This window comes from Populus alba, chromosome 6 (genome assembly GCF_005239225.2).
Source record: "Populus alba chromosome 6, ASM523922v2, whole genome shotgun sequence".
Lineage (NCBI taxonomy): Eukaryota > Viridiplantae > Streptophyta > Magnoliopsida > Malpighiales > Salicaceae > Populus > Populus alba.
The window spans coordinates 9220574-9231913 of record NC_133289.1 but is presented as its reverse complement, the minus strand read 5'-3'; the positions used below and the strand labels follow the sequence as shown (position 1 = coordinate 9231913).

Genomic DNA, 11340 nt, shown 5'->3' with positions numbered 1-11340 from the left:
CTTTAATAATCATTAAATATTTCATTAATAAAAATAATATTTACAAGAAAAATTACAAAATTATTATAATTATAAAATTTTTATTACACTAAAATATTGTTTTTAAGTATTTCTGATAAATGTTTTATTAAAATTAAAAATTAATTAGAGCTCTTAAAACTAATACATATTATATTTTTTTTTTATAAAAAATAATTATTATTTTTATAAGTTTTATAAAAGAAAAAAAAAAACGTTTTATTTTTTTAAAGGTTAAATATTGTTTCCAAATCAATTTTTATTCATGGAAATTAAGCTCATATTATGGATTTAATTTTTGTTTTAGTTGTATGCATGGTAGAATGAGATATGGAGAGAGTCTTAGATCACCCTTTCTATTATCCACTCCAAACTAGTTTAATTTAAGCTATTTATGTTGCCATTAAAAAAATTATAACAAAAATCTTATTTCAATGAGAAAGGGAGCATACACCCATTTATTTATTTTAATAAAACATGGCGGGCTCTATCCATTTCCATGGTTTGACCTCTGATTGCGACCGCCGTAGACTTTTTAGCACAGCAGCCTCTCAGGGCTGAGAAAATGGAGAACGAGAAACATTTGCTCGCAAGCAACCCTTCCTTGAACAAGAGAAAGGCCTCAACGAACAGGGGCTGGTTCTGCAGTCTTCGTTTTATTTTCTTGATGTGCTCAATCTATGCTTTTGTTTCCTTACATTTCTTCTTCTGTTAGTCACTGCTACTGCTGAGTGTAAGACAGTAAGGTGTTAATATTAATTTGAAGGGAGATTTATCCCATCGTTAACTTTAGAAGTTATGGGTAGAAGTAAGTAAAATAATCAAAAAATTAATTAAATTAAAAAAAATAATAATAAAAATTAAACTATAAAAAAACCCTATTAAACTGATTAAAATTTTAAAAAAATCGACTAGTTCAGTTCGGTTTGGTTTTTAGTTTTATAAGTCTGAAACTGAAAAAACCGAACAAAAAAAAAAAAAAAACTGAGTCATACCGAAAAAAATAAGCCAAACTGAAAAACAAACTAGTTTGGTTCGGTTTAGTTTTACAAGTCTGAAATTAAAAAACCGAATCAAATCTAATCTAAATCGAAAAAAACCAAGTCAAACTGAAAAACCAAGAAAAAAAAATAATTAATTAAATATACAAACCTACCCTTCGTCATCCTATCCTTAAACTAAAAAATAAAATTAATTAATTAATTAAATATACAAACTTACCCTTCCAAGCCTAACCTAACATGAGTTTTTTCATGCATGGCTGAACACGCAAACCTAACAGGCTCAATAGTGCATGATCCCTTTTTTCTTTTTCTTTTTTTGAACTTCTCATTAATATCTAAATTTTAATTAATATATTATCTCTTATTTTCAAATTGTTTTTTAAACTTTTTTAAATAACAATTAATCTTTTAGCTGTTTTTCTAATTTAATGACCAAAGACAATTTATTATTTTGTCTTCAAATATTTTTCTCTTATATTTTATATAAGTAAAATGTATTTTTATGAAGTATTTATAAAAATAAAAATCATTTTTTTTAGAAACTAAAATTAATTTTTAATATCAAATAAAAAAATATCAGGTAAAAAATATCCAGCAAACAGTTGTTCTTGCTGGTGCCAAAATAGTCAACTTAGAAATTTTATTTTATTTTATTTTATTTTGCTAAACAAAAATAGTCAACCTACTTCGACGTGAAATCGTGAATGTTATAATATTCCAATAATGGCTGACAAGGACCCCTCAACCACACCTTTCGCTTGCTTCTGAAAATTCATCACTTAATCAATAAAGGTAGTTTTCTGTCTGTTATATATATATATATATATATAGAGAGAGAGAGAGAGAGAGAGAGAGCAGCGGCAGCCCTCATTACATGCAGTATCCATTAATTTGAGGACCACATAAACCATGCATAACTTAGTTTTAGCAATGTAATGATAAAATTATCTTTTTTCCAAAAAAACTTGTTAAACATATACTTAGGGGCTTATTTATCTTTTCATTTTCTTTGAAATAGTTCATATAAGTTTTAAAGCAGTTGGAGTAGTGTAATGGTTGAAGTGTGCTGAGCGCTGCCCGTGCCATTCAGGTGGCGTGTACGACCTTAGAACAAAACTAAGAACCGTCTTATGGGGTGTTTTTTGATGCACCTCGTCACCCCAAACACGTGTGTTGAGGAGACCCACATAAGAGCTCCGGGAGGGGGTTTTTCTCTCCTTCCCTCTCTCATCCTAGAAAATCATGTTGCTTATTACAAAAAAAAAAAAAAAAAAACATGGGTCAAGCATGATTCCAAACAAAAAAAAAATAGGTCAAACATGATTCTCATAACCAGGTAACATGGATCTAGCATGTTTCCAGCCCCAAGTAAAAGTGGGCCGGTCACATTTTCCAAACCCAAGCAAACATGTCTTCTTTTCATTGTTTTAGTCTTAGCTAACCCTAGATTAAATGTGAATAAAGAACTGCCAAAAGATTAAATAAAAAAAAATTGAGGGAGTGAAATGAAAAGAGGACAACGTACTATATTAACCTTGATTAACACGTGAAATTTACAACTCAGGCAATGGACACTACCATAATAAGTTAACCCGGTTGAATAATTTCTCTTTCTTATTATTTACAACTCAGGCAATGGACACTACCATAATAAGTTAACCCGGTTGAATAATTTCTCTTTCTTATTATTTACAACTCAGGCAATGGACACTACGTGAAAAAAGTAAAGGAAAAAAGTGAGGGAAAAAAAAAAAAAACACTGCTCCAGTATTATAAGTGTGTAGACAGTATTTTGCACCGTTCTAGAACACCCTTCCGTTTTAGTTTATGTTGTTATTATAATAAAGAAAAGCGAAAAAAAAAAAAGGGGAAAGAAAAGGGAAAGCTTTCAATACTGTAATTGGGTTTTGAATTAAGTCATTTGAGGCAATGCCCAATTGATCATAAAAGCCCGCAAGAAACAAAATCTTTTACCAAGGCAAGTCCAATCCAGTGTTGACATGACTGGCCCAAGTATTTTTCTTGGAAAGAACGGATCCTGAGGTGGCAGACATGTCTTCTTGAAGCCATCTCCTCTGCTATTACTGATTCAATTGATAATCTTGCGTTGTAGTGTTCAGTACTACACTTTACTGATCAGTGGAGTTATTATACAGCCCTCGGCTACCATGATTACAGGTGGAGTGATTACCATGATGATAACCATACCCTCCTTCTCGAAAACTTCCACGACTTCGAGGTGTAAATGTAGTTTGCTGGCGAGTAGACACGTTAAGAGATCCATTGCCATTAAAGGAAGCTGTGTCGTATTGGCAGTAATCCATGATTCAGTTATTAATAACAATGAATGGAGCTCCTCTAAAGTGATAGAATCCTTTCCAGCAATTACAGTCGTGACCACTGAGTCATAATCATGGCCAAGTCCAGCAAGAATATATGTGATTATATCATCAAATGATAAGATCTCGCCAGGAACAGCCAATTCATATGTGATCTTCCTTATGCTAAGGAAATAATCTGTGGCTATTTGAGATCTATTAACATTCATCGATCTTCCCCTCTTGTTCTTGTCTTGAGTTCAATGAGATTATGATATCTTGGCCTTTCCAAACGCTGGAGAGTATTAATAGAGAAATTGTATGAGAAAAAGTAAAAACAACGCTCCTCGAGTCATGTTCCTTTTTATCTGTGAAATTTCGTGGAATGAATCCAACATTTTCCCTCTTAAGCGAAGCTTTGTAACGGTACTACGTCCACGTTTTATTTGCGACGTTGTAAAAAGGTCGACGGCGTTTTTAATTAGCCAGCTTTCTTCCTCGACCTGAGAGCCCGTCCATCTAACAACTCTTTCAGATGATCACTGTTTGCTGCAGCAGTCTCTTCCTCCGGGTTTGCAATGGAAGTCTTTCGCTCTGCCTCTCTACATGTTGAACAGCAAGGGGGCAGCAGAGAGTTCCAAAAGTTTTGAGATAGGACAAGGTTTGTGTTTAGAATACTTACTGGATAGCTTACCTTATATACTCCATATAAATACAAGGGCGTTGTATACAGAATTTATATACTCAATATAAATACTATTAAAATAAGTTATGTTGATTGTACTTTTGAGTTTATCTGGAATAAGTAGTGGAAGACCTATTCTATAGGAAATACCTATTCTATAGGAGTTCCACCTACGTTTTAGATAGTGGATATTTTATTGTTATTTTGTTGCTATTTCCTTGCTATTATACAACCTATTTAAAGGCTTGTTATTGATTTATTCAATACACTGATTGCATTTGTCTTCTATTTCTTTTTATTTACATAATAGTGGTATCAGAGACACAAATAGAAGAGAAGCGTGAGAGTCTCAAAAAAAGCGTCCACAAAATAAGTCTACTATAGCAGCAACTTTCTTTTATTAACTGTTTTTCATTTTGCAGAAATATAAATACGATGGCAGAGATAAATTTTGTGCATGCAGCAATCCCTCGTTTCGATGGTCACTATAATCATTAGAGCATGTTAATGAAGAATTTCTTACGATTAAAGGAATATTGACAGGTGATCGATTCTGGGATAGCAGAACCAGAAACTGAGATCATTTTAACAGAAGCTCAACTGACTAAGCTGAGCAGCTTGAAATTAAAAGATTTGAAGGCAAATAATTATTTATTTCAGGCCATTGATCGTTCTATCTTAGAAACAATTCTTAGCAAAGATACTTCCAAGCAAATATGAGATTCTATGAAGAAGAAATATCAAGGCTCTTCAAGAGTAAAACGTTCACAACTTCAAGCCCTCAGGAGAGATTTTGAGACTTTGCAAATGAAGGATGGAGAATTAGTCACCGGATATTATGCAAAGACCATGGGGATATCAAACAAAATGCGGTTTCATGGTGAAAAGATGAATGATACTGTAATTGTGAAAAGATTTTACGTTCCTTATCATCAAAGTTTGATTATATGTTACTTGCTCAATTGAAGAATCTAAAAAGATATAGAAGCTCTTTCTCTTGATGAACTTTAGAGCTCATTATTAGTACATGAGCAGAAGATGAAATGAAGCACAATCACAGAGGAGCATGCTTTGAAAGCTTCTACCTTTACTGAATCCTCACTCATGAGAGGAAGAGGTAGAGGCAGAGGTCAGGGCAGAGGAAATCGTGACAACAAAAATAGAGGCAGAGGAAGAGAATGTGAACCATTTGGTAGAACTAATATGGAGTGCTACAGGTGTCACAGACTTGGTCATTATCAATATGAATGTTATATCAAATTGCCTCATAACAAGAGAAAAGTGGCAGAAATCAAACTTTGCAGAGAACAAGGAAGAAGAAACTTTATTGATGGCATTCCATACGAAGGATAATATATGTGAACCAGATGTTTGGTACTTAGACATCGGCTGCAGTAATCACATGTGTGGTAGTAAGTCTTTTTTCTCTCATCTAAATGAAGAATTTCATACTACTGTGAGTTTTAGAGATCATTCTAAAGTTAATGTTATGGGCAAGGGTGATATTCAAATCAGAACAAAAAAAATGCAATTGAGACTATCTCAAATGTTTTTTTATATTCCTGATTTGAAAAGCAATTTACTTAGCTTGGGACAGTTGCAAGAGAAGGGATACGTGACTACAATAAAGAATGGTGTTTGTGACATTTATGATCCTATAAAGGGTATGGTTGCTCATGCTAAAATGACACCAAACAGATTGTTTTTGCTGCAAATTCAGACCCTTCAACATTGTCTTGTGGCTAGGGAAATTGATTCAACATGGTTGTGACACTATTGCTATGGTGATTTGAATTTCAATGGTTTAAAGGCACTACATCAGAAGAATATGGTGATTGGTTTTCCCAATATTACTCATTTTAACAAGGTGTGTGAAAATTATGTTGTTGGCAAACAACATCGTAAAGAATTTCCACAAAGAAAATCATGGAGAGTAAAGAAAGTCTTGGAGCTGGTACATTTTGATCTTTATGGACCAATAAAGCCACCATCAAATGGAGGTAAAAGATACTTCATCACCTTCATCGATGACTGCAGTCGAAAAACATAGTTTTATTTTTTGCAGGACAAGTCTGAAACTTTTAATGCATTTAAAAGCTTCAAGACACATATTGAGAATGAAGTAGAGAGAACCAGTAAAATTCTTTGTAAAGACCATAGCGGTGAATATTGTTCAAAGGAGTTTAAAGATTTTTGTGATGAACATGGAATTCAAAGACACTTGATTGCAGCATACACACCATAGCAAAATGGTATATCGAAGAGGAAAAATCGAACCATTATGAATATGGTGACATACATGTTGACACATATATGTGTTCCGAAGGATTTCTAGCCAGAAGTTGTGAAATGGAGCATTCATGTTTTGAATCGTAGTCCTACATTTGTTATTCAAAACATGACACTTGAAGAAGCGTGGAGTGGACGAAAGCCATCAGTTGATCATTTCAAAGTGTTTGGATGCATTGCATATGTACATGTTCCAGATGAGAAGAGAAAGAAGCTAGATAACAAAGGCGTAAAATGTATATTCCTTGGAATCAGCGAGCACTCAAAAGCCTACAAATTGCTCAATCCTATTACAAAAAAATTTGTCATCAGTCAAGATGTTGTGTTTAAGGAGGATAGCACTTGGAATTGGTCAGAACAAAGTGCAAACCAGCAGCAAATACCAGTATTACTTGATAAAAACAAGGCAGACGTAATTGAACAATCAGACCAACAACTGCAACACCAACAACATTTTCAAAGCCTGCAATCAGAACAGGAATTACCACACTATGTCTTAATGAAGATCAACCAACTCAAGAGTGTTCATGATCTCAACGAAGCAAAGAAGGCGAGCTTGAATGGAAGATTATGAGGTGAGTGGTGTTGTTTAATTTGATGAACAATCCGATGATGTTTTTTCCAATTATGCATTTTTATCAGATTGTGATCCTATTACATTTGAAGAAGCTGCTAAAGAGTCAAAATGGCAAAAAGCCATGGACGAAGAGATCATGTCAATTGAAAGAAACAATAGCTGGGAACTGACCAAACTTCCTGAAGGACAAAAATCCATTGGTGTTAAATGGATTTATAAAACCAAGCTGAAGAAAGATGGCATAGTAGAGAAGTACAAAGCCCGACTTGTTGTAAAGGGGTATAAGCAAGAATATGGTATTGATTACAAAGAGGTGTTTGCATCAGTTGTAAGAATGAACATGATTTGGTTGGTATTATTAATTGTTGTATAGAATTTATGGCCTATTTATCAACTTGACGTAAAGTCTGCGTTCTTGCATGGAACATTGGAAGAGGAGGTGTACATTGATCAACCTCCTGGATATATGCAACAAGGTCATGCGGATCAAGTATACAAATTAAAGAAAGCATTATATGGACTAAAACAAGCACCAAGAGCTTAGTATAGCCGTATAGATGCTTACTTTACTAAGGAAGGTTTTCTTAAATGTCCTTATGAGCACACTTTATATGTTAAATCTGGAGTTGATAAGAAGGTGTTAGTTGTGTGCTTATATGTTGATGATCTCATTTATATGGGTTATGATAGATCTATGTTTAATGAGTTTAAGAATTCTATGACGAAGGAATTTGATATGACAAATTTGGGGTTGATGCATTATTTTTTAGGCATTGAAGTAGTGCAATCATCTAATGATATATTTATATCATAGAAAAAATATGCTCTAGAGATTCTAAACAGGTTCAAAATGATGAATTGCAATTCAGTTTCCACCCCAACTGATCTCCACTTGAAACTTGTCAAAGATGATGCAGGAAAGAAAGTGAATGCTACTCTTTATAAGCAAATAGTTAGGAGTCTTATGTATTTAACAATAACCAGGTCAGATATCATGTGTGCTGTCAGCTTAATCAGCAGATATATGGAATGTCCAATTGAAGCTCACCTCTTGGCTGCAAAAAGAATATTTCGCTACTTGAAAGGCACTACAGACTATGGAATCTTGTATAAAAGGGATAAAAACTCAACTCTGATTGGTTTTTCAGATAACGATTATGCTGGAGATCTTGATGATAGAAAAAGTACTTTCGGATTGGTGTTCATGTTAAATTTTGGAGGTGTTTCCTGGTCTTCGAAAAAACAACAGATAGTAGCTTTATCAACCAATGAAGCTGAATTTGTTGTTGCAGCATCAACTTCAAGTCAAGCAATCTGGTTACGCAGATTACTTGAGTTCTTACAAAACAACCAGCACCAAGGTCCAACTTTAATCTACTGTGATAACATGTTCACCATAAAGCTTTCAAAGAATCCAGTACTTAATGGGAGAAGCAAACACATTGATGTTAGGTTTCACTTCCTACGTGATCTATGTAAGGAAGGTGTTATTAATCTAGTGTTTTGCAAGAGTGAAGATCAGATTGCAGATATATTAACTAAACCTCTTAAGCCTGCAATTTTTGTCAAGCTTTGAAATCTCCTTGGCCTGTGCTCTTCAAAAGATGCCATCAGAGAAGGAGTAACAGCTATTAATTTCTAAATCAATATCTACACATATTAGTTTAAGGGAAGGTGTTAAAATAAGTTATGTTGATTATGTTTTTGAGTTTATCTAAAATAAGTAGTGGAAGACCTATTATATAGGAGTTCCATCCACGTTTTAGATAGTGAAGATTTTTTTGTTATTCTGTTGCTATTTCCTTGCTACTGTATAGCTTATTTAAAGACTTGTTATTAATTTATTTAATACACTGATTGCATTAATCTTCTATTAATTTCTTTTTATTTACGTTACAAATACAAGGGCATTTAGTTTTCAACACGAAACTGGTTTTGACAGGTAAAACTTCATTTAATTCCAAAGTCCATGCCCCACGTTTGCTTGTTTTACCTTTATATATTTGTGGTTTTAAGCTTTCTTACTGGAATTTGTAGTTTTGGTTTTTTGCAACATCTGAAAACATGACTAATATTCTCATCATGATTACGTTCGATTATTTATGAAGCACTAATCTTTGTTCAAATACTGCTCAGAGGCTAATAAAAGTAACTTCATCTGCTAAAATCTTGTGCCATTTATATTTCACTTTATTATGTTTTGTTTCATTTGCGAACATAAAAATAATGCTACAAGTCTTGTCTCGTGATCATATCCGGAGACTACACACTGCAACTAGAATTCCACTGAATCTCAGGGAACAAAATACATTGGATTTGGTAGCTTGAAAGTGCGTTTCCCCAAACACTCTCCTTGCAGATCACTCCATTGGTCACCAACGTTCCCCCATATCCTGTAACCTTCCTTTTCTAATCGCCTTCTTATTTCTGACTTGTATGCCAAAGCGCTTTGTCCTTTGAATCCTGCCGTCCTGTGGAGATTGAGACAACAAAAGGATTAGGAATCTCGGGTATATCATGAGCCATTTAAACAGAGTTATTACTCTGTATTATGGAGACATTCAATCATGCACGCATCTGTTTCCCATTCAATCCTGCGGACATGGAATTTGAACATCCATGGCTCATCCACGCAACTTCTCTTGGAAAGGCAAGTTTCTGGCATTAGGTGGTGGTGGGTCTAGTTTCCTTTTCCAATTTGGATAGGCTTCTTGACTGTAGATTGAGCTAATTAAGGGGTTTCCTAGCCTATGATTCTGATGGAGCATAGGAGTGCTTCCTTGCATTGATGTTGATTCGAATGGCATCCAAAAACATGCACGGTTAATTGGCATGATATTAACTTCAACATATCAGCTGCAAAGTCAACACTACAAATAATAGCAGCCAAGAAGTTTTAAAAGACGGGATCGTTAATGAGAGGAAATTTGGCGAGGAAGCCTGATATGCTATGTTCTCATGAAATCACTGTATATCAGGTATCCTTCCACGTGATTTCCGATTTAGTAATCATTTTGAAGGAGAATATATGTTATGTTCAAGTCTAGAGAGAACTATCCACTCAGGTTAATCATTTGCCTCATTGAAAATATGTTTATTATGTACATTTTTCCGACCTGGTTTCGTAGTGTACTGTGGTTAATTATATCATCTTACTTCAAGATTAGTCGCTCATAGCCGATGAAGCCCTGATCATGCAGATTATCACTAGTGACTTGGCCAAGTGTTTCCTGGTCCCTTCCAGTGATCAGGAATACTTTAAAACCATTTTGAACTAGGTTTTTAAACAATCCAAGAACAGCAGGAATTGCTTGGCATCCTCCCTTTAATGCCCATGCCGTGAAACCAGCTGGATCGAATGGGTCGCACCTACAGGACAGGACACAAACACTATTGATTAGTAAGCGTATACCAATGGACAAAGAGTATATAGGACCATGCACACATACCCATATCTCTTTTCCCTGTAGTAGAGGAGATTAGAGATGCAGGTGTCGTCAACATCTAGGATCCAAGCATCCATGCCATCATCGGAGGGATCTATCTCTTTAATATAACTCAAAACTTGGTCAACAATCAAGTCAAGGTCCCTGTCATACTGTCCTCCACGCATGTAAGCTTCAACGTACCTCAAGCATTGAGAAGGGACCGTGCGCCACGCACGCACATTGTTAGCCTCCACAGCCAACCTCCAGCTCAGGTAATAGGAAGCGCCTTCTGGTATCATGCCGCCTGCTCGCGGATAAGCCCTAACCCCAGTTTCCTTTGAAAAAACTGCCAGCCACAAAAGTAAATACCATTTAATGAGGAGATTTGTCACATTACAGTGATCCTAGCTTACGTACTTGAAAATAAAGACGGTAACCTATGAGGTGGCCTTGCAACCAAAACACAGTCAGGCAGCTGGATGAGGGAAATTTTGGCTGCGTAAAGAGAGGAAACGTGAGGGTATATTTATGGTAAACGTTACAAGCATTGACGGGATTAGAAAATTAGAGAGAGTATCACAAAGATGATGACATTTAGCTTATGGGAAGTAATAACGCAAGGAAGAGGTTTAATATTCTTTCTCAAGCGTCCTTTTTCTCGTGGAAACTGCTGAGAAATTTGGGAGGGAAAGGTCTTTGTTGCCTACCTGATTTGACACGGCTCCAAGCTGACCTGTTTATTTGAAATAATTTGTTGTTTTTTAAAAGTATTTTTTATTTAAAAATATATTAAAATTATTTTTTTAAATACAAAAACAAAATTAACTCTTGTTGTCATGCGGCTTGACTTGTTCTCGGAGTAAAGGAGACTCTCAAATCTGAATAATTAAAGTTTATCTTTACACTTTGGTTTTGGAGGAAGAACAAGGAATATCGATAGTAACTAAACCATGCATTTGTTTTTTCCTTCTTTTGACAAGTCATGTATGATTTTGAATATTTGTCCAGGCATAGATGTTGC

The 11340-nt window shown here is 34.7% G+C and overlaps 1 protein-coding gene across 2 annotated transcripts; it reads right to left on the bottom strand.

Moving 5' to 3' along the window:
• Window positions 1-9050: 9050 nt before the first annotated feature.
• LOC118048259 (acid phosphatase 1) lies at window positions 9051-10908 on the bottom strand. Of its 2 annotated transcripts, XM_035057872.2 has the most exons (4): window positions 10757-10908; window positions 10341-10665; window positions 10048-10260; window positions 9051-9362 (listed from the first exon to the last, which is right to left on the bottom strand). In XM_035057872.2, exons 2-4 carry the CDS (start codon window positions 10616-10618, stop codon window positions 9185-9187), a joined length of 669 nt encoding a protein of 222 aa, XP_034913763.1. In that variant the 5' UTR covers window positions 10619-10665; window positions 10757-10908; the 3' UTR covers window positions 9051-9184. The 2 variants fall into 2 exon arrangements, with proteins under 2 accessions (XP_034913763.1, XP_073266040.1); XM_073409939.1 differs by having other exon boundaries at window positions 10341-10908.
• Window positions 10909-11340: the final 432 nt, after the last annotated feature.

Bases quoted from the DNA above. Each gene is read 5' to 3' on its own strand.
- LOC118048259 (XM_073409939.1), bottom strand. From the start codon at position 10,618: ATGATACCAGAAGGCGCTTCCTATTACCTGAGCTGGAGGTTGGCTGTG. The intron at 10,261-10,340 runs GTATGTGTGCAT...CCTGTCCTGTAG, and splicing joins TACAGGGAAAAGAGATATGG to GTGCGACCCATTCGATCCAG. The intron at 9,363-10,047 runs GTAAGATGATAT...CAATCTCCACAG, and splicing joins TATGAGCGACTAATCTTGAA to GACGGCAGGATTCAAAGGAC.